Source organism: Euleptes europaea, chromosome 3 (assembly GCF_029931775.1).
Source record: "Euleptes europaea isolate rEulEur1 chromosome 3, rEulEur1.hap1, whole genome shotgun sequence".
Classification (NCBI taxonomy): domain Eukaryota; kingdom Metazoa; phylum Chordata; class Lepidosauria; order Squamata; family Sphaerodactylidae; genus Euleptes; species Euleptes europaea.
In genome coordinates, this window is record NC_079314.1 from 103,354,852 (window position 1) to 103,378,391 (window position 23,540).

General features: G+C 40.9%; 1 protein-coding gene across 9 annotated transcripts in view; it reads right to left on the reverse strand.

Annotated features, from left to right (window-relative positions):
- Positions 1-1,267: 1,267 nt before the first annotated feature.
- BICD1 (BICD cargo adaptor 1) overlaps positions 1,268-23,540 on the reverse strand; it is a 123,245-nt gene continuing 100,972 nt past the window's right edge. For 2 of the 9 annotated variants that reach the window (XM_056846784.1, XM_056846782.1), the window contains exons 8-9: positions 8,633-8,708; positions 1,400-1,519 (exon numbers count right to left, since the gene is read on the reverse strand). In XM_056846784.1, coding sequence (XP_056702762.1) covers positions 8,661-8,708 — 48 coding nt within the window. In that variant the 3' untranslated portion in view covers positions 1,400-1,519; positions 8,633-8,660. Of the gene's footprint in view, positions 1,520-8,632; positions 8,719-22,378; positions 22,570-23,540 lie in introns of those variants that run through there. The other 7 variants (XM_056846779.1, XM_056846778.1, XM_056846783.1 and 4 more) reach the window with 7 other exon arrangements.

A 23,540-nucleotide genomic window follows, 5' to 3' on the forward strand; every position in this document is an offset into this window, starting at 1 on the left:
ATAGTTGATGGGAATTTTTGGCAAGAAAAAACGCAGTAGAACAAAACCCCCAAACGACTATCCTCAGTCTTAAGACATCCATCTTAGCTTTACAGTTAAATTCACAACCAGATCCCACTGGAAATATTGTATTTTTATCACGCCTGTTAGCTTTTTTTTCCCCTTCCTTTTTTTCCCCCTTTGCCAAGGTAAGGCCTTAACCTGGTAACACTGAATTTGGGAGCAGCAAGTGAAAACATTTCAGTTACAGTAAAACACAGCATGTTCATATCAAGTTCATTTGCAGGTTTTGTTTTTTTGTCCCAATCTAAACAAAGAAAAAAAAGAACAGCACCAAGTCATCCGCTTGTCTGAAATGCAGTAAAAATGAAAAAAAAGCCCCTCCAAAACAAAAACCCTATACAAAACACACAAAAAAGGTTAACCAGAAGAAAACAATTATCAATGCATTGTCCAGTCAAACCCCTCTTAGGCTTAATCAGATTCCAGTGAAGTCATAAAACAAAAACCAGCAGCTAACATCACATTAGTTATAAAACAAGTGCATAAACAACCCTGGTGCATCAGAAAAGTACAAGTTAGTGGGCACAATCCATAGAAAATTAGGCATGCCTGAATTCTATTGAAGCCAATGGGATTTAAGCATTTAATTTTATGTCTAGGTCCCATTCACTTCAATGGGACTCAGGCACATCAAACTTTCCCTGTAAAATCCCCTAAATTAACATTCCAATTCAACTCACTTTTAACATTTTTTGTGCAATTAAAAACGAAAAGAAAAGAAACCAGGCCATGTCCTTTGGCCAAGTAAACATTCCTCAATTACAAACAAACAAAAACCCTGAAAACAAATCATTCCCAACATATCTTATTTCTCCACCACTTAAAAAAAAATTAATAGAGTAAAAACTCTCACACAAAATGGACTGGAATTTTAATTAACGTAAATTCACGGTGCAAATACTGTTTTTTTAAAGAAGACATAATACCCTTTAACCACAGAAAGGAAAACTTAAGTTGGTTGTTGTGGCTGAACTGTCAAAACAAGGTTTTGTGATACACTTCTTTTGTTTCAGGAGTAGTTTAAGTTCACAGCACGTTAGCAGTACAAGCCGTTTGGCTGGAGGAGTAAGTTCAGACTTCCAAACTGTAATCATGATTGCGGTATCTGGATAGAACCAGAGGAACCATAAATGCTCTTCTTTAACAGTTCGGGCTCTGTGCTTTTTGCTCTTCATTCAACACACAGTTCATTCAACACCAGTTGCTAAGACTGTAGTTAGGCGTCCGGATTCATCAATGCAGCAGAAACAAGGCAGTAATGTCTAGTAGTTCCTTCGGAGCAAACTGCGCTTTTGCTGTGAGACTTCCACTCAGTTTGTGTTGTTTGGGGTTGCCTCCCCCCGCCTCTTAGGTTGCATATAAAGATAAGGATTAAGGAGGAGATTTAGGTAGACAGCTGAGAGGGGCACACTGAGAGCTGGAATGTGGCTGTTCTTCTGGAAGAACTACATCAGGACTGAAAATCAGAAAAAAAGCAGGAAAATGTTTAAAATATGCACTGCATTTCTATATCAAACCATAACCAATGTGCACAGAGAATGTTTCTGTTTTAAAGAGTGGTATTCTCTCTGGTTGCACTCTTGCTATGCTAATGGCATATACATAGGGGCGGTTCCTAAAAGAGTCCTTGTAGCCAGCATGGTTCATAGATTCTTGGGCAGTGATGCATAGGATCACAACAGGGTTGTTGTTTTTTTTAAGCCATGGCACAGAACAATCAAGAATGTGAATAAGGTCAATATAAAGAGATCCCACAGGACCAACAATCCATAATTCTACAACAGACTAATCTTGGACATTTTCAAAGTCAGATTTCTAAAACTCAAGTTGATTTAAAAAACAGAAATCTAGAGATTATTAAAGAGAAATGCAAAAGAATATGGTTGTATCAATGCTTAGGAGCCAATTTATATGACTTTGGTTTTTAGACTTCTCCAAATGCCCATGTGGGTATGGCAAATTAAAAACCAAAGATATAAAAATAAATTGGAAAAAGACTCCCCATAAAAACAGCATAACCCAATACCAAACTTATAATAAAAATGACAGCATAGAATGCTGTACCCTATTTTTTATTAAGTCAACTGCAACCTGCAGGCATATATTCGCAGGCATATATATAAATTTGCCATATATTTAGCATGCGCACCTTTCCCCACATACAAGTAATCAAGGAGAAGGGTGCACCTCATGCAGCTGCACAGAGTCTTTTATGAGAAAAAGGAGGCGACTATGGATGATGAAGAAAAAGAGTTGGTTTTTATATGCCGACTTTCTCTGCCAGTTAAGGCAGAATCAAACCGGCTTACAATCGCCTTCCCTTCCCCTCCCCACAACAGACACCCTGTGAGGTAGGTGGGGCTGAGAGAGCTCTAAGAGAGGTGTAACTTGCCCAAGGTCACCCAGCTGGCTTTGTGTGTAGGAGTGGGGAAACAAATCCAGTTCACCAGATTAGCCTCGCCACTCATGTGGAGGAGTGGGGAATCAAACTCATTTCTCAAGATCAGACTCCACCGCTCCAAACCACTACACCACGCTGGATGGTAAGGATGTTTAGAACAGCAAAACAACTCCCCTTGGAGGGATCTCGGGAGTGCACGCTTTGAGAACCAGGTGGCAATCTGCATCTGACAGGACAGTCCGACCCCCTTAGAAATATAGATCTTAACCCCAACCTCAACTGAAATGCAACATCAAAAGCACCAACGCTTATAAAACTTTTACACATACATGCTTCACTTGTATAATACGGAACATTAAAGAATTAAAATGTGCCCAGGAGCTAGAGGAAGTAGAAGTGCTTACTCATCTGTCATGTGCTTTACACTTTCCGGTAGGTTCACTTGATGTTATTCATTAGTTTACCATGTGCGCACCTGTTGTATTGCTGGCACAGGGAAGCCTTCTATATATGCATTCACGGGTGGCCTTCTATAGATGCATCCCCCCGCCCCGAGATCCAGTTATACAAATTACTCATTTTCTGGATCTAAACCAGAACATGCAGCAGTGCATGCCAGGAAGCATGTAATTTTTGAATGAGAATATTTCTATAGTACATATTTCAGGATCATTGGGAATTACACCTTCCTAATGGCTTCAAGCGCCCTGACCTGGATGGCCCAGGCTAGCCTGATCTCGTCAGATCTCAGAAGCTAAGCAGGGTCAGCCCTGGTTAGTATTTGGATGGGAGACCACCATGGAATACTAGGGTTGCTGTGCAGAGGAAGGCACTGGCAAACCACCTCTGTTAGTCTCTTGCCATAAGTCGGCTGCAACTTGAAGGCACTTTACACACACACAATGGCTTCAAGCACAGCAGCGTGGCACATATTCAAATATAACTACTTCTTGATTTCTCTTGGGAACAAGCCTTTCCCTGTGCTTGCATTAAGAGAGCAATCCTAAGCAGGCCTACTCAGCATCCTACTGTGGTCTACTCAATGGGGCTTAGCTCCGAGGAAAGTTTTCTTAGGATCATACTGCATGTGACATGTCCTCGTTCCCGACAAGACTTCCTTTTTCTGTCTGCATCTCCCCTCTTGTAACTGAGAGTGAAGGAGCTGCAAATGTCTTTGACATTTCCATTACGCATTGAAAAAAACCCTGTGGTGAGTAATAAGGGTGGTATGTTGGTTTGAGGGCCTCTTTCGAAGAAAACGCAGCTGATAAATGTACAATATAAATAATAGTAAACTATCTACTGATATGTAATGAGTAGGAAACCGAATGAGAAATTGCTTTGGCTTAGAAGTAGCAAAGGAAATTATGCTCCACCTAAATCTGCAGGTTTATAGTCTATGAAACATCTATTTATTTCTGATTCTCTTGCGACTGCTTCTGGATCCTTCTGCTGCAGACATTTGAAGAGTCTGTGTAGAGTATGTACCTATACTGGCATGCCTTTCAGGAATGTAAGCAACGATAGAAACAAGCATAAACTTGCTTTCTCATGTGATTAATGCAAAGCAGGTTCTTCAGTCTCTGTTATGTATATATTAACTTGTTTTGGTATTACCCAGAGTTTCTATTTGCCAGAAAAGTGCGTAAAAGAGACACAAAAATAACCATTTTTGTTTAAGCACAAAAATCAGAGACTTCATGGTAATTTTGCAATGTAGTTTACAACCACTGTGCCTAAATGTCTTGAATTCATGCTATTACCTAACCTTGGCAATATCACTCTTTTCTACAATTGGCAAAGTGGATTTTGAGACAAGATTGATGCCGTTGAACTTAGTACTGAAATTAAATGCCAACTGTGAAGTAGCAATTAGGGTGAGCCATGGATTATGGATGGAGCATGTGAGGTAAGACCTGGTATCCTTGGGAATGGGCCACAACTGAGTGGCACGACTCATGCTTTGTATACAAAAGGTCCCTGGTTCAATCCCTGGTGTCTATCTGTAATAGAAAGTGATATGAAAGTTCAATTAGAGGAAGGCTTCAAACTTTGCTCGGTGGAGTAGTAGGCTAAGGGTATGATCTATCCCAATCCTTTCAGCTGGGGGAAGTGGGTTGCATCTTTTGAAGAAAAACCCTTGATGTAAGCATGCTCTCTTCTTGCAGACTTTCCCAGTTCAGTCAATGGTGGTTATATGTATATAAAACTTATTACATTTATTTGCAGTACACTGATACTCTTATTCCTCCCAGGTAAGTCATTTGTGTACAGACCTGATTTATTGAAGGAGGAAGTACACATGAACACATGAAGCTGCCTTATACTGAATCACACCACAGGCCCAGCAAGGTCAGTATTGTCTACTCAGACAGGCAGAGGCTCTCCAAGGTCTCAGGCAGAGGTCTTTCACATTTCTTACTACCTGATCCTGTCAGGGATTGAACTGGGACCTTTTGCATGCCAAGCAGAGGGTCTATCACTGAGCCATGGCCCCTCACCAAGTATGAACAAAGAAGCATGGGGAACAAAAAGTGCTCTGGGTGGACTCAAGGAAGGTTGGGATTCCTTTCTTTGCTGCCTAAGTACGTGTAGATATAAGCAAGCTACTACCAATAGTAATGGTTAAACTGAGGTTTTTCTTTGCATTTTCCTCTTCAGATGGAGGATTAGATGGATCAACATAAGTGGAATGGTACAGCTGGATATGCTAAAAGTTGTACACACCTAAATTCAGTGCATTTCTCTGGTAAATATTAAATAAAATGCCTTGGAAAACAGAACTGATTCTAGTGCAAACACAGCATCTTCATCCTAAGGTTATCTGTGCTCTTGTGGCATAAAGAAAGTCCTTCTGATCCAGCACATAAATGCTTTTCCTGTACAAGTTGCAGTAAAACAAATGGCGCTCACTCAGGTTATGATAATTTCAGAGGGTAACCATGTTGGCCTACAGAAGAACAGTTATATTCGAGTCCAGTAGCACCTTAGACACCAACAAGGTTTTCGGGGTATAAGCTTTCGAGAGTCAAAGTTCTCTTCATCAGATACAAGTTGGAATGACCATTCCAACCCAAATCTGTTGAAGGGAGCTTTGACTCTCAAAAGCTTATACCCCAAAAATTTTGTTCATCTTCAATGCGACTTCTTTTTTTCAATTAATGTATTAGATTACAGTCAGTGTGATACAGTGTTTAGACCAGGATGTAGAACTTTGAGCTGGGAGACCCATGTTCAAATTCTTACCCTCCCATGAAGTTCACTCAGTGATCTTGGGCTAGTCTCTGACTAACCTACCTTGTGACAGTAGAATAGAAGAGGAGAGAGGGGAGTGCTGTGGCTTAATGGTAGAGCAGCTCCTACACATGCAGAAGGTTCCAGGTTCAATCCCTGGCATCTCCAGTTAAAAGGATCAGGCAGTAGGTGAAGACCTTTGCCTGTCTGGAGAGCTGCTGCCAGTCTGAGTAGGAAATACTGGCCTTGTCTGATTCAGTATAAGGCAGCTTCATGTGCTCATGCATGCTACCCTGAGCTCCTTGAAGAAATAGGGCATGATAAAATAAGAATGGCAGGATAAATTCATAGGTAGGTAGACTGACTGGTTAAAATTGTTCTGTTTGGTTAACAAGATGCTCCAAATTATTCAGGCTTCTTTTGAAGTGGTTAATTATTTTTAGTGTAATTCTTTACAAATCCACAGTGGCCACGCATCATTTTAGAAAAGGCATTCCTCCTCCCTTACCCACCCAGATTTCAATGCCTCTGCTGAGATGGTATACACTGTGTCTAGGACTGGCGACCACTTGCTGGGGAAAAAATTGCTCCTTCCCTTTAAAAGAGGCTTAATGTGATGCTATTTACAGGTAGTGCTGTTTATCTCTGTCATGCCATGAAGAGCTTCTGCAGCCCATTTCCATTCTATTAAAGAGACAAGACATTTTTTCCTGTCCTATTGGCAACCCTGTTTGTGACACATGCATACATCACCTAAAAACAACTGATGTTTTTACTTCCAAGCTATATTCCACGCAAATTGAATTAAGTAAAGCCCGTAAAATGTCACTAACTAGGGTTTATTTAATTGAGAAACAGCCCTTTTGTTTGTGCAAAGATACATCCCCTCCCTCACATAACTTCCAGTTACTTCATTTCTCAACTAATTGCAATCTGTGGTTTTAATTTTTCTAGTTGAAGGCTGGCCCTGCTGCTGAGACAATTTTGTTTTATTAGTAGACAGATGAGATGAAGTTAACATTAATTTTTATACACTGCGACTCTTGAAAGCAGTACTACGTCACTAAGACTTTATGTGGTATTCAGTGGAAACAGGTAATAGGTACATTATTTTTAAGACGCAGAGGATGTCAAGATTACAAGGCTGTCAGATTAGTTAGACAGGTGCAGGATAGATCAGATGGATCTAGTGATGATGCAATCAGCCTGGAAAGTCCCTGGAAAGCTAGAGAAAGCTGGCCTGATCCAGTTATAGCCAGGTGGCTGATGCAATACAGAAGCCATGTCAGGATGACTAAGCATTACCAATGCTGATTTCTCCACACCCATCTCTCCCCTGGACATCACAGACTCTTTTGCATATCACACCTAATCCAATCAAGCCTGCTATTCACATTTACATACTGTTCCTCTACTTAAAGACCAATGGATTCACATTCTAGCTGTATCTGAAGAAGTGAGCTGTGGCTCACGAAAGCTCATACCCTACCAGAAAATATTTTTGTTAGTCTTTAAGGTGCTACTGGACTCTTGCCCTTTTTGACTACTGCAAACAGACTAACACGGCTACCCACTGTGAATTAAGCATCTACTGTGATTGGTGGCTGCGTCCACCAGGTGTCTATAAATGAGTGAAACTAAAGTTCTATGCGGGATGCTATGAGCGGAGAGTGTGAAAGAAGTATCTGTATTATATCTTTGCACTGTGAAATAAACTACACTGTGAATTACACTTTTCTAAGTAGCAGAGGACTTTCTGATGGTGTTATCCTGGACAAACTGCCAATCCGCTTGGCTTCCGCGTCAGAGGATATGGTAATGAATTCCAGTTACGTCCCCCCCCCATCTTTTATTTATTGCGCCTAGAGAAATCTAGATAGACCTTTCAGCTTCTTTCTTGAAATTAGTTGTCAATGGCTGCCTGAGAAATCTCATTTTTAGATTTAGAAAATTGCATAAATATACTTGGATTTACTTATAGAATCAGTGGCATCTTGCAGACTGGAACTCGGATGTCTTGCTTGGCATTCATTTTCTCTGCGTCAGGAGAACCACATTCACACCTATGGCACTACCATATCCATACCATTTCCACCATTCATATCCATACCATATATAATGTGGACATATTGCATTGCAATCCATTACTAAGTGATTTTAATGGCTACAGCAAACATCTGGCTGCAGTATTCACACTAACTGCCAGCATTTAAACCTCTATATTCATTTTTTCCCTTTCTTGCACAAACTATTTAGAAAAGTAGAAAAGAGCAAAAGTCAAGTAGCACCTTGAAGACAAACAAAATTTCTGGCAAGGTATGAGCTTTTGTGAGTTACAGCTCACTTCTTCAGATACTTATTTAGAAAAGTGGGAGGCAGTATAGGGTTGCCAACTCCAGGTTGGTAAATACCTGGAGATTTTGGGGGAGGAGCCTAGGGAGGGCAGGGTTTGGAGAGGGGAGGGACTTTAATGCCATAGAATCCAATTGCCAAAGCAGCCATTTTTCTCCAGGTGAACTGATCTCTGTCGCCTGGAGATCAGTTGTAATAGCAGATCTCCAGATCTCTAGGATTACTAGGTTCCTCTTCGCCACCAGCAGAAGGTTTTTGAGGCAGGGCATGAGGAGGGTGGGGTTTGGGGAGGGACTTCAATGCCATAGAGTTCAATTGCCAAAGCGGCCATTTTCTCCAGGCGAACTGATCTCTATCGGCTGGAGATCAGTTGTAATGGCAGGAGATCTCCAGCTAGTACCTGGAGGTTAGCAACCCTATCCAGACACCACCTGGAGGTTGGCAACTCTAAGGCAGACGGGCATGGGAGGGGAGAGTGAGATTTGCATAGAAAAGCAAAAGCAAGGGCTGTTGCCCCGTGGCAGATTGGCTACAGCATGCATTGAAGTGCAAGATGAGAAGCAAGAGTTAGCAGAGCTTTACCTGACAGTTGGGCAGTCTCGCCTCCTGGCTAGTTGTGAGCCGTGTGGCGGTATGGAGGCAGCAGGCTGCTGACAATCTACAAGAAACTGATAAATTAGACATATATACAAAGAGATGACACTGGGGGGGAGGGGTTAATAAGTAAACAACAGACAAGTCAGGAGACGGAGAGATTTAGTGAGGAATGCGTGCTCTGCTCACAAATTGATAGGAATAAACCGTGGGAAAAATATATAACAAATACTAATAGAAAATATTTGAACTTTTCAGCTGAGAGAACCAGTGTGATCCAGACAAGGGCTGAAATCCCATCTCAGTTCACAGAATCACTGCTTGGAGGCCTGTGTCTCCTAAATTTCTTTCTGTAAAACGACTCACTTCACAGGGTGTTTTTGAGGAAAAACAAGGGTGATGGGTGCGATTTTAAAAAATTAAACATGCCTGTCCTACTGAAAACAATGGACCTCGTATGTACAAATAATGTGCTTGAGTCCCATTGGTTTCAATTGTATTTAGGTACTGACATTCCTTGGGTGGCACCCTGAAAGGATTTGGCACTTTAAAAGCTCAGTCTAAATAACAACAATAACAGTAAACATTAAGATATTTGGGGGCAACAGCTTCCAGAAATAAATGTGTTTTTTCCTTTTATTTCAATTTTTTTCTTTTATTTCAGTTTTCAACATTATTTCAAAATGTTGACTAAATTCTTTATAAAAGTTATTTATTGAACAGGATAACTCTACCTGCCTTTTCCTTTTACCCTGTGTTCTAAAAACTACTTTGAAATTACACACACACACAAACACACACACACACAATTACACCTGCCATTGAAGGAATGCCACAGAATATAAAAAGCACAAAACACTGAAGGAGGTTGCCATTAAAGTATCCAAAGTGCATCAGGGCCAGTTGTTTAGAGCAGCCCCCCCCCCAACATTTTTGAACCTGTGGGAACATCTAAAATTCTGACACAGCACAGTGGGCGCAGCAACAAAATGGCTGTCACAAGAGGCGGAGCCAGCCACAAAATGATTGCCACAGCTTAACTTCAGTAACATAGTGTAGATCCTTGTGCTGAGCTGGCAGCTGCTGCCAAAACAACATTTTAAAAATTCTGCACAGCCAATCATATCTCCAATAGTCAATCAGTAGCCTCGCTGGGCAAAAGCCTACCTGGCCCCAACCACTTCCTAAAAACACTTGGTGGGAGCCAGAAAAGGCGCTGGCGGGCACCATAGTACCCATATTCACCACGTTGGAGACTCCTGGTTTAAAGGTATGCTTGAATGCAAGCTGCAAGTTCTCAATACCTCGGCAAGATGGATATGAACACATATTACACATGGAAGGCAGGGGTCAGACTGCAAGATGTGCTAATCTATCAAGGGGGTACCTTCCCAAATTTGCTCAGCAATATACAAATGTATGGGCATTTGTCCAGGGAATATGGCAAATATCTTACATTGAGCCCAGAAGTATGAAAACCACCCAAACTCATTTATATGGAGTCAAAAATAGGCTCCATTTAAATCAAGGAGATTTTCCAAGTGGATTTACATCAGAACAGGGAGCAAGAGACTAAGGATACACAGAACTACAGTCAGATATAGCAACGGCTTGTGCAGGATGATACGCATCTGCTATGCTGCATTGTAAGGCAGGCAAATCCAAACATTGGCAAATTTGACTGTTCTAAAAAATGGATTCAGAGAGCCATTTACCAGGTGTCAACAAAGATGCTAAACATTTAGTGATCCAGTTGTCTGTTTCATTCTTCCAAATGGCAAAGGAAAATTTAATTTCTCTCCTGTTTTCCTGGAATTCTGACCAGTTGCTTAACTGTAGAAAAAAATTTCCCTGTCAATGGGTCAGGTGATACAGAAAGCAGGTTCATTGAGATTAAACAAGCACGCTTTGGGTAGGTCACCACTTGGTAAATGGTTGCCTGCATCTACCTAATGTGTGATGGGAATGCCGGTCTTTGTTTCCAGAATACCTCTGAATATCAACATTAACTTTAAAAAGCTCCTCATATCACCAACTATCATGTTAAATTGTCGCACAAGAACATTCATGCCTATCAAAATATGTATACAATAGGAATTGCGCGCAACTGTATGTTTTCACTTTGATTTACAAATTTGGAAGACAGTTCAATAGCTTACTGGGGTGTGTTACAGTAACAAAATATATATGCACATGGCCATAGTTATATAACTTTAAATTTGTGATTTGGCTGCAGGTTTCCATAAACTAAACTGAACCAGTTCAGTGTCTGGTAATGCATAGATGAACACTTTTTATTCCCATTAGTTGATATGCGCAGAGGTTAAAAATCCTTGAGAAAGAATTCATACCCCTTCCCTTGCCCCCCTCCCCCAAAGTAATGTTTTCAGTGTGGTCCTTGGAGTACTCTTGGAAATAATATTTTTCTTTTCCTTATAGAAGGTGTTCCTTTGGAAACAATAAAAACATCATTCAGGCTCAGCAGACAGGATTCCCCCCCCAACAAAGTCACCAAGGGACAGTTCATACCACCCTTAAAAGTGTGTTGCTGATCATTTCCCTTTCTTGTCTCAGAAGAGAGTAGGGTTGCCAACTGCAGGCTGAGAAATTCCTGGAGATTTTGGGGGTGGAGTGTGGAGAAGGGAGGGTTTGGGGAGGGGAAGGACCTCAGTAGGATATAATTTCATAAAGCCTACCCTCCAAAGCACTGATCTGGAGATCAGTTGTAATTCCAGGAGATCTCCAGGCCCCACCTGGAGGTTGGCAACCTCAGAAGAGAGTTTGGAGTCAAATATATTTGCAGGAAAATAGCACGCTGCAATTCATCCTGACACCTGCTCAACTCACTCCAAGGTAACTTGCCCACAAAAATTCTAGCTTGTGGCAGAGTACTCATAACCACTATGTACCATCTGTACAGTGTACAGGTTGGCCCAGGCATCAAGGAAGTTTTTTGCCTTTGTGGGGCATAGAGCATGGGTCACTGGGGGAGTGTGAGTGTGGGGGGGGGAGGTTGCTGTTAATTTCCTGCATTGTGCAAGGGGTTGGACTAGGTGACCCTTTCGGTCCCTTCTAGCTCTATGTTTCTATGTTACTTGAATCCAGGAAGTCAGCAAAGATAGGCCAGCTTTGTATCTAATAGTCATATGAAGGGGCCCAAGCCATGCCCCCCATGGCGGTTAGTGTGTTTTTTTAACCTGTCAAGTTGTAAATAGATCACAAGCATGTTTTCCCATTCTTCTATGGAGAGCTGCACTGCCCTCCAGTGGTTGCTATGTGTGCATGCATGCAAGGTAGATTTGCAAGCCTGCTTTTTCATATAATGACAGTGTATTTATGTCCTTGAGAGTTACCTTTGGCAAGAAGGGGCATAAAAAGTACCACAAAACACAATACCTGATGTTATCTGGCTGAAAACGTTAAACTGCAAACGCCTTGTAAAAGCCATCTGGTATTTTGAAAGCTGCTGCCTTCCCTACAGTAATATTTATTTAGGAATAACTTTTGTCAAGTGGCCTCAGAACAGAATTACTCCTGCCTCCCTGAGCAGCTGGTAGGAATCACCTGACAAACACCTAACAATCCTTCCTCAGAGTGGGAACTGATGTTCATAGAAGGTTTTTCCAAAATAAGTTTTGTTTTATTACTGAAAGAAATTTATTTGTGAACTGAGCAAAAATGTACCCATTAAATATAAAACTGCTTTGGCTCCTGGGGTGGGGAGGGGGGGTGCTGCCACAGGACTGGCCCAGTGATGGGGGGGGATGCTGCCATAGGACCGGGAGACAGGCAGACCTAATTTTATTGTGCTTCGCTTTATTGTGCTTAACAGATATTTCGTTTTCAAGCAAGTCTATTGGTGAAGAAGAGCTGGTTTTTATATGCTCACTTTCTCTACCACTTAAGGGAGAATCAGAACGGCTAACAATCACCTTCCCTTCCCTTCCCCACCCCACAACAGACACCCTGTGCGGTAGGTGGGGCTGAGAAAGCTGTGACTAGCTCAAGGTCACCCAGCTGGCTTCATGTGTAGGAGTGGGGAAACCAACCTGTTTCACCAGACTAGCCTCCACCACTCATGTGGAGGAGTGGGGAATCATAGAGTTGGAAGGGACCACCAGGGTCATCTAGTCCAACCCCCTGGGGAATCAAACCCAGTTCTCCAGATCAGAGTCCGCCGCTCCAAACTGCTCTTAACCACTACACCACGCTGGCTCATACTGGCTACACCACGCTGACATTTTCCCAACAGCATGTGCTCACTTTGTGTCTCGGTGTCACATATTGGTAATGCTTGCAATATTTCAAACTTTTTCATTATTATCACAGTACATTTTTTAAGACATAATCCTATTGTACTTTTAATACTGACCCATGTACATTCCAGCCAAGGATTTACTCTCAGAATCCCATGGTGGGGGGAAGGAAACATAAAACTTTTCCTACATTTTTCTGGTTTAGCAACTTGGTAGCATACTTTCTGGTCATTACAGTGTTCTCTGCCCTTCTGGCCTTACGATAGGCAAAAGAAAAAAACAGTAATATATGTTTTCATAGATCTTTGTCATTTCCTTAGGAGGATGTGTATTTATTTTTTGCTGTCAGGAAAGCTGTTATTTAAACTTCTGTGTACATTCCACTTTGCCTCTTATAGAATCATATTATAGTACTGACATCTCCTGGTTTGGCATGCATATTGGCATTTGATAAACTAAAAGAATAGAGGCTATATACAGAAGCAACTGTAGGGGAATATTGGCAGAAATCAAAATTTGGGTTGCTTAAATCCCTGCCCTCAAGGAAAACTTGACAGAAATTGAATCATTTATTTATTTTTACTTATTTTAAAACTTATACATGGCCTTGCAGCCTAATAAATCTTTTAAAACAACAATCTGAATACGAGCTATCACTATCATATATCTCAGTTTCCTCAGTACGTGTCTAGAGTCACCAGAGCAAAGCCCTAGCTTTAGGTATTTACAGCTGTGGACACCTCGCAATCTCTAAATCTTTAGTTCAGGGGCCTCTGTTATATAAATTGTCTTTCATGTTTGTGTTTGGGTAAATATTTGAACCCCTCAGCTGTAGGAGTAGAGGCCTGTTGTAAGGAAGGAAGTAATCAATCAATGTTTATCAGTTATCTGCTCCAAGGGTTGATATAATTTCTGCACCCCTGCTGGGTTCTCTGGCCAAATGGCCCTATCTTGGGGGGGAAACCTGATTGTTTGATCTCTAGATCACATAATTTGGCTTTAATTACTTTACTACCCTATGCAACCCTTTAAGTTTATCTCACACATTGTTAAGAGAGAGACTATAAGGTGCTTCCTATTGCTCTCAGCCTGCAAGACAACTATATTTCTCCTTTGTCATGTGAGACAATTTTGGACAGACTTGGGATTTTTTTATGTATTTCAGAGAAAGAACAAAGAATGGACAACATGGACTGAATCCAGGTTCCCAGATAAAGTGCTGCAAACTGACACTGTCCCAGCAACAAAGGTTAAGCTAATTGCCTCCTCACATCCCACAGAAGATGCCTGCAAGATTAGATCTTAACAACACGGCCTGAAGGATCCACTTTCTATTTTTTTAAATTTTGTAACATCCAGCCTGATAAAAAGTTTGGGTGAGCTTCAAAGCTTGCACAGTGTTTTGTGCCAATTTGGTAGTTCCTAATAAAAGATATCGCCCTGACCTGGATAGCCTCAGGCTAGCCTGATCTCATCAGATTGCAGAAGCTAAGGAGGGTTGATCCTGGCAAGTATTTAGATGGGAGACCTCCAAGGAATACCAGGGTTTTGAAGAGGAGGCAGGCAATGGCAAACCACCTTGAAACGTCTCTTGCCTTGAAAACCCTACCCTGTGGAGGCAGTCACCACTGATCTACCCCCCCCCACCACCTGAGGAATGGTCTGTGTCTAAACAATAGTTTGATTTTTGCCCTGCAATTGCTCTTTTGAAAACAGTTCCACTTTTCCAGTCATGATGTTTGAGGCAAGTGCATATTGCACTTTCACATATTTTAGGAAAATATTGACGTATGAAACACGGTCACTGGTACAGCGATAGGGGAAGGCTGAAGGAGCAATCCAAAGAAGGAGAACAAAAGGAAGATGGGTTATAAAAGTTCTTTTGAGGAAACAGCACACTGGGGAAAAAATATTACTGCAAGATAACAAGCATCAAGTTAATAATTAGCTCCAGTAGTGTTGAAGGACTAGTCCTTTTTTCTCCAGGTTTCTGAATATTAATAAACACATGCAAGCTTCCATTAGTTTAAGAAAACATTTATCAAAGAGGAGGCCAATCGGAGACTGAGGAAGGCTGTGTCTGAAATGGGTTTGTATCCTAGCAGTGGATGCACCTATGGGTAAGGAGCATTCTGTTGGGTTAGGAGAATGGGAAGGAAGGAAGGAAGGAAGGAAGGAAGGAAGGAAGGAAGGAAGGAAGGAAGGAAGGAAGGAAGGAAGGAAGAAAGAAAGAAAGAAAGAAAGAAAGAAAGAAAGAAAGAAAGAAAGAAAGAAAGAAAGAAAGAAAGAAAGAAAGAGAGAGAGAGAGAGAGAGAGAGAGAGAAAGAAAGAAAAAGAAAGAAAGAAAGAAAGAAAGAAAGAAAGAAAGAAAGAAAGAAAGAAAGAAAGAAAGAAAGAAAGAAAGAAAGAAAAAGAAAGCCAGATCGCCAGATCTGACACTATGATGTAGGAAGTGGGCTCTGGCCTCCAACAGTTTCTGCCACAGTAAATTTATTTCTCTTTAAGGTGCTGTAAGATGTTTTGTTTGTATAATAGAACTGTTACTTTATGTGAGTGCCCCCTTCTGCAAGGTTGCTCTCCCCCATCTCTGGAGATCTGCTATTACAGCTGATCTCCAGCCGATAGAGATCGGTTCACCTGGAGAAAATGGCCTCTTTGGCAATTGGACTCTATGGCATTGAAGTCCCTCCCCTCCCCAAACCCCGCCCTCTTCAGGCTCCGCCCCCAAATCGCCCGCCAGTTTAGAAGCGGGACCTGGCACCCCTATCCCTGGGTGTAGGAAGTTTAAATTCTACTGACTCACACTGCAAGGTTGTCGCATGTACTGTGCAATCTATGATTTTTTTTAAAAGGGTCGTGTGAAGCATATCATTTTAATCATTCCTCAGTAAATTGACTGAAAGTTTAGCCAACAGGTTAGTGAAACAGCAAATACAGCAAATGGTCACAGAGAACATTTAAAGTTTTCTTCATTCTCTTATATAGGCCACAGAAATAACATTTAACACACAGCATGCATGCTGATATATATTCAGTTCACACAGGGGTATAATTGGTCCCAACAGACCATACCAATTCCCCAAGGGGAATGAAGGTCAAATTATATATGATCCAGAAGACATCTTGTGGTTATTTTAAAGGTAAAAGCAGCTAGGCAGGGGCCTGGCTCAGATCAGTCTTTAGAGGCCAGGAGGGGGGGGATTCCTTAAATAGTTTTCCCAATGTAAATCCTCCACTCTACAAGGAGAAACCACAGAGGCACATAGGGGAAATGGCACACAAGAACAGAATTTTATAAACCTACCCACAGTGCCTGGGCCAATTTACAACCACTTTTAGCTTTTTAAAACCCATTTGAGATACTAATCATTGATCTTTCCGGTCTGATGTAATTTGGTCATAAAAACTACACCCAGGAAAACACCTCAGGATCTTCTACAACATCAAGCATTAGCAAAGCAGACAGATATAGATAGATGTAGAAAGGGTTCCCTGGGTGTAGGAAGTTTAAATTCTACTGACTCACACTACAAGGTTGTCGATTGTACTGTGCAATCTAGAATTTTAAAAAAGGGTCTTGTGAAGCAAGAGCCAGATGAGAGAAGTGGTTTTGTTACCAGGTCCTCACTCACGATTGATATGTGCATTCTTAAATAAACAGTATAACAGAGTTGAAACAAAACAGGCCATGCACATTATCTGTATCTCATTAAAGTATTCCAGGGGAGGGGGAAGCCCTAAGGTTTGTAGTGCACCACAAACTCCTAAAAAGGTTTTCATTGTGTTTTTTGACAAGAGGATTGTTCATACAGCACAATAAAAATCATGCAAAATGATCTACAAAGGAATGCCAAAGATGACACTGATATAATTGACAGTGCCACGACCCTGTGGAGAGCCGCTTCACACAGTTTGCCATGTGCAGCTAAACCCATATAGTTTTGTTTTCAAGCAGCAACCACACCTTAAGAACCTGTAAAGGACAACTTCAAGAAAAAAGTATTCTAACTGTGAACCCTATCTGTTAGTGAGATAATGTTTGGCAATATCAGATAAAAAAATTATAATACTGTATATGCATTAGGGTTGCCAGGTTCCTCTTCGCCAACAGCGGGAGGTTTTTGGGGCGGAGCCTGAGGAGGGCAGGGTTTGGGGGAGGGGAGGGACTTCAATGTCCTAGAGTTCAATTCCCAAAGCAGCCTTTTTCTCCAGGTGAACTGATCTCTGTCAGCTGGAGATCAATTGTAATAGCAGGAGATCTCCAGCTAGTACCTGGTGGTTCAATACAGGAATACAGCTGTAAACAATGCCAACTATATTATGGCTATATTTTTACAGTATGTGGCAATATATCCACCAACAACAAATACCATCAACAGACCTGTGTATTTTTATGCATGTTTATATATATCAACAAGTAAGTCACTCAAGAACTTCCTTAATCAGGTAAGTTATTAAAACAAGGTCCACTTGAAATTGTCCAGGACAATTTGTTGATGGTATTTGTTGTTGGTGGATATATTGCCACATACTGTAAAAATATAGCCATAATATAGTTGGCATTGTTTACAGCTGTATTCCTGTATTGAATTTCTCATCTGTTGATATATATACAGAGGTGTCCTTTGTTCTCTTCAGTACCTGGTGGTTGGCAACCCTAATATGCATTTATTCTACTTTCATATTTCCCAGTTATTTTATTTAGCATGATTTGGTAGAAGGTATATCTATAGCTGGCTGGCAGACAAAATAAATGGGTTCTGATAAGGTGATGTAGCTATATAAAATTCAAGGTGAACATTTGGAGCTAAAATTAGTTATGTGAGGCTCAGCAGTGAATCTGTGTCATTGCAATTATTAAATTGTATAGTTTGGCATGAAATGCATGCTTTCCATCTTGTACACAGTATTTGGAACCTGACCGGGGGGGGGGGGGGCACAAAGCAGTGGCACCGAGAGGTAAAAGTATGTTCAGCAAGCTGGTTTCTTAAACAGTTAAAACCAAGTAAAGCCCTTAGCAAAGGTTTCTTTTCTAGTTTCGAAATGGCTTTCACAAGGACTTGTACCACAGTTGGAATGGTCATATGCGCATGAAGTACTCATTGATTTAATTCAATGAGCATATCAAAATGGTGGATCTAACACAAAGAGACAACTATAGGCATATACATGATATGTGAAGACAAAAATGAAAAGTAACATTGGGGGGAAAAGAGAACAAAATGGATTTAAAATGGATATTAGCCCCTATAAAAAACACCAGTTTTCATTTTACAGCAGGGTAAAAATAATTGGTTAGATACAATTGGTTAGATACAGAATACTAGAGTCTTGCAATTTGCCTTGCCGTTATTGTCTTATTCCATCATTTTTTATGCAGGCATAAACCAAACTCTTGGAAAGTAGGAGCTACTCTATTTCTCTGAATGTTTCTATGAATGTACTGGGAATTTCCATGCAAAGCATCCCACCCACCAGCACCCCTCTAGGTGAATGAGTCAGCTACAACTCACACTGATCTTTGTTGATGCATCAGAGCCATAGATACGCACCGGACAATGTGCAGAAGAACAGCAGTCTAGTCGGAATGCAGGAATTCAGACTACAAAGATCAAATCAAGTTTTGTACAGTAAAATACACTGTGCAAAAAAACTCGGGCCTGGGTATTAATTTCATTTTGGCCATTGTTGCTTTCATAAATATGAATACTTTTTAAAATCCGTACAGAAGCATTAGAATTTTGCAATTTATTCTTTTTCAGAATGAAACAGGCATAGATGGCATTCATGACACATTCTTGGACAGGATCGTAGAGAAGCTAACAGTGCAGAGATTCTCCCTGTGACAGAAAACCCCTCCTAGGGAAGAGCGGCACTTAAGATTGACGGGGATCTTGGACCCTGGGGGGTTTACATCAGGATGACTAATTCATTTAGAATGGCGGCCTTTTTATGAAAGATACTGATGTTCTGATGTTCAGAAATATGTTTATTAGATAGAGTTATTAAGAACAAGAACTGATGTAGTATAAGAAAATTGTATTAGATTTAGGAAATAAGGGCATTAATAGATTAGAGAGACATTCTATGTAGATGATGAAACCAGTCCGTGTGCTGGTGAAAAACAGTGAATGTAATTCTATTTTCCTTTCCCTAATTTCCCCTTTTTTCTTTGTATTTTGAAAAATATAATAAAAATATTTTTTTAAAGGATGACTAATTCATTTTCATTTCACATTAGACCATCCTGACAGAGTTAGACCCTTTTGGATAAAGCATAATCCAGTTTGCACCAGAACACTTATTTGTCATGGAAGTTCAGAGCCATTACCAGATGCTTGATAGAGATGGGACTATACTTTATATGGCTCTGACTGGTAACAATAACTCTTAGAAAGGAGGCTGGCTTAAGTTCAGTTCCATAACAAACCCCTCAAATTCTATTGACGACAACAGGCTTAAGTTAAACGGGTGTACCTTTGTTTAGGATGGCACTGTTAGGCTTGCCCAATAGTTTGAAAATGTCCAGTAGAAGATTTTTTTTCTTTTTTTTCTTTTGAACTGCAGTCACCCATAGCATAAGGGTTTTTTGGAAAGTTTCAGAAGTGATTTGTCATTATGACAGATTGCTCTCCTATTAACAGACAGAGCTGCAGCAAGACCCTATCTGAGAGTTAAAACAAAGCTCTTCCGCAGTGTTTTAGATGTTAATTAGGAATCCCATCCAGCCGGTTTGGAAAGGTAAGAGGGTGTTCAACTATTTCCTTTCATGCCTTTTCCTTGATTTAAACCTCTTCCTCCACCCCAATGGTCCATGCGGAGGAAAAGACAAGTACAGGCAACTGTCTGTTAAAAACTAGTAGAAGACCCTGGTGTCACTTCCATTTTGGCCATGATTTGTAGGACATTTTATTGGATTTGCCACTCCGGGTTACAGGTCACAGAACCAGAGTCAGAGCAGCAGCCCAGCAAATTATCCAGGCAAACTTGATAAAACCCGAATATCTGTAAGAAACTCTGAGTACACTCTTGTACAAACAGAGTACCATTAACACAGCCATGCAACATAAACAACAACAAGAGTTGGTTTTTATATGCTGACTTTCTCTACCACTTAAGGGAGAATCAAACCGGCTTACAATCACTTTCCCTTCCCCTCCCCACAACAGACACCCTGTGAGGTAGGTGAGGCTGAGAGAGCTCTAAGAGAGCTGTGACGAGCCCAAGTTCACCCAGCTGGCTTCATGTGGAGGAATGGAGAAACCAACCCGGTTCACCAGATTAGCGTCCACCACTCATGTAGAGGAGTGGGGAATTAAACCTGGTTCTCCAGATTAGAATTCACCGTTCCTAACCACCACTCTTAACCACTACACCAAGCTGGCTTTCAGTGTGTGGCATGCTTCTAGTTCACATGCTTGGCTAGGACCCAGGTCACACAGTATTTCAAGACCCCCTTTCTGAATGAGACTCCATATGTTTCAGAAGTCTTGGGGGTTTCTGTAGCAAATATAACTGTTTTAAGATTTGCTATCGTATGAATACTGACGGTCCCATAAACTGGGGCTTGTTGGCTGGATCTTAACTGGGATTTCAAGTTAGATTTTGTAGATGCTTTATTAATCACAGTTTGTACAACTGTGGTTGGTTGGTTTTAGTGACATCTGAATTTAGAAAGCGCAGTTCCTTGAGCAGCACTGTTTCATACAGTCTCCTGGTCACAGAGGAGGCAGAAAAGGGAGGACATTCTCACTGATGGAAGGCATGAGTAAGATAAAAAGCAGACAAATCACGGGTTATGTACTAAGTACCATTTGTTACTTCCATGTGGGAAATGAACCAAAAATCCCATAAATCACAGTGTAAACAAACGGTAATTTATCACGACATCTTGATGCAGCTGTAGAGTCTGCCTCCATTTCCTTGTTTCTGAACTTAGTGCTGACTTCACAGTTGAACCCCTGGATTAAGAGCCCTCATCTGACATTTCAAATAAGGTTATTGACATGAACAGATCCAATTTTTCCATACTATTGCTTGTTCCTGCTGAAGAAAAGCATCTAGTTCTCTCAATACGAAACATACCTGTGATATGTATATAAAGTCTTTTAAACCCTCACTTTAGTTCACTAGGAAAACTAAAATAATGGACAGTTCTTTAGATTATTCTAAAGCTACAATTTGAAATACCTTCTGTGTGAAAAAGGGCGAATGTTATCTATGCTAAGTTCAATATATCATCTGCAGTAGCTGTAAAAGGCTCTCATTATACACTAAACCATTGACTTGATTATATATTACATTTGCATAGTCTTTCCCCTTCGGTAGAATTTCAGGTCAATGGTCACAATCCAACACAGGGTCTGTCATGTTTAAGCTAGATAAAATCAAGACTCTGTTGTTATGTGACAGTTAACCCTCAGATAGGCTTCCTCTCCCTTCTGACTTTCCACGGGGTTGCCAACTCTGGGTTGGGAAAATTCTTGGAGATCTAGAAGGGGAGGCAGGGTTTGGGAAGGGACCTGAGTGGGGCTATATTCCAATCCAGTCCACTCTCCAAAGCGGTCATTTTCTCCAGGGGTCTGGGTCTCTGTCGCCTGGAGATCTCCAGGCCAACACTTGGCGGTCAGCAACTTTAGTTTTCCAACAGCATCAGGCAGGTCTTTAAAAACATTATTGTTTCCCTAGCCATATCTGTCATATTGCACTTTTCCTTATAATTGGGCTTGGAAAGATCACAATTGGGATAGAGCAAAAAGAAAAAAGAAAAAAAGAGTTTCACATCTACTGGCTATGAAGAAAAACATCAAAATATTTATTGTCTAACCAAATTATGTGGCCCTTCACACATTGCATTTATCTCCTTTCACCAATTTATTAGCTTGTCAAATGGGCTCAAATGAGACAGAGAACTAAAGTCAGCCTTGGGGTAAGCAGATGCAGCTCCTTTAAAAATTGGCAATGGTGGCTACTGTTGCAGAAAGACAATACATTATGAAAAATTCACAATTTGTGGCCAGTTCAGCAGAAACCCTCTATTCATTGTATACATTACATTATTGTTGCTATAAACAACAATTTATGCATATTTACAAAGTTTTGTTTTATGTATACTAACTGGCCACAAATTGTGAATTTTTCATAGTGTATTATCTTTCTATAATTGTTTTCCACACTACGATCACCTGTTTTTTCCAATAGTGGCTACTGTGACATGGAGAAATGTGACTCACTTAATGTTTTGTTTATGTATATATTGGAGGACACTTTGGCTGAAATCCTCAAACTGCACCCGCCAGATTAGCCCCACTGACTTCAGTTGAACTAGTCTGAAACAGTCTAAGAATACTGATCTATTAAATTAAAATACAGGTGAATGTGCCTAAATTAAAAACTGAATGTGCAGGGTTTGGAAAGGATTCATCCAATACTCAGCTAATCATTTTGCACTACATGCACCCAAGGAAAAAATGTTTACCTGGGATGGCCACGGTTAACCTTTTTTCCTTGCTGAGACGGTGCCCATGGAAGAATTCATTCATGGAAGGGGGGCCCCTCAGAAGAAATGATTCTGTGGAGGTGTAATCAGGGGGGGTTCTTAATAAAGGCAGTAGGTAGGTCCCTGAAGTCCTGGGATGGTTCTGATCACAAGGGGAAGGTGAGAATAGTCTTGCAGGAGATCCAAGAAAAAAATACATACGGAAACAAAAGAGTTTTTACTTTAATTACTGAGCAATGGCCCTGTGAATGACAATATCATATTATTATTTTTCCTCTGAAACAGCAAATCAATTTGTTGCCCTCATCCCCTATCATCGTCTCCAGCCCCCCCCAAAGGAGACATATTTCATAGTTAACATTTGTGAATACGGCAAATTTGCACAAGTTGTGACCTCTGAAGACAAGCACAGATCACCTGCCACATGTGATAGCCCACCATATCTTTGATAAATCCTTTACTGCGTGCAAAGGACTACTGCGAGAAGAATGTTATTTAACACCTGCCAAGTCTCAATAATATGGCTGGTAAGCTACACATGGCAAGGTGAGCCACAAATTGTGTCAGCCTGAGTTAAACCCTCTGTTTCCTTCTCCCCATCCTGATCTTACAATGTAGATCTTTAATTATTACTTAATATTTACGCTCAATGAACATTTTCTTGCATCGTTTACAGTACTTTTCGTTTAACATTTACACCAGACAGTACAGTGGCAGCGCACGTTTGGTCAAAAAGCCTCCAAATGGGAGAAATCTTGCTTTGGTTCTGTCGCTGGTGGTTACTCTCCAAAGTAGTGAGCATTTCCCCCACAGCCTTCTCTTCCCCCCTTCCCTCAATTGACAGGATGAAACCACATGAAATGCTGCAAAATACTAGCATTTGCTTCTGAACATTTGCTCGTTTTAACACAGAAGTTGAGAAAATACAACAATGGAGCATACACACTCCTAATTTCCATATTGAAGAGATAGAGGCCAGTTAATCAGAACCATAGTTTATCACAGGGAGATCAATTAGTTGTGCTTCTTGGACACAGCCCTTTCCCTGCAGAGGGACATTTTGCCGTAGGTAAAACAGACACATTCGAGACACACAGGAAATGCCAACAGGATATGATCCACAACCATATTTAAAAGGAGA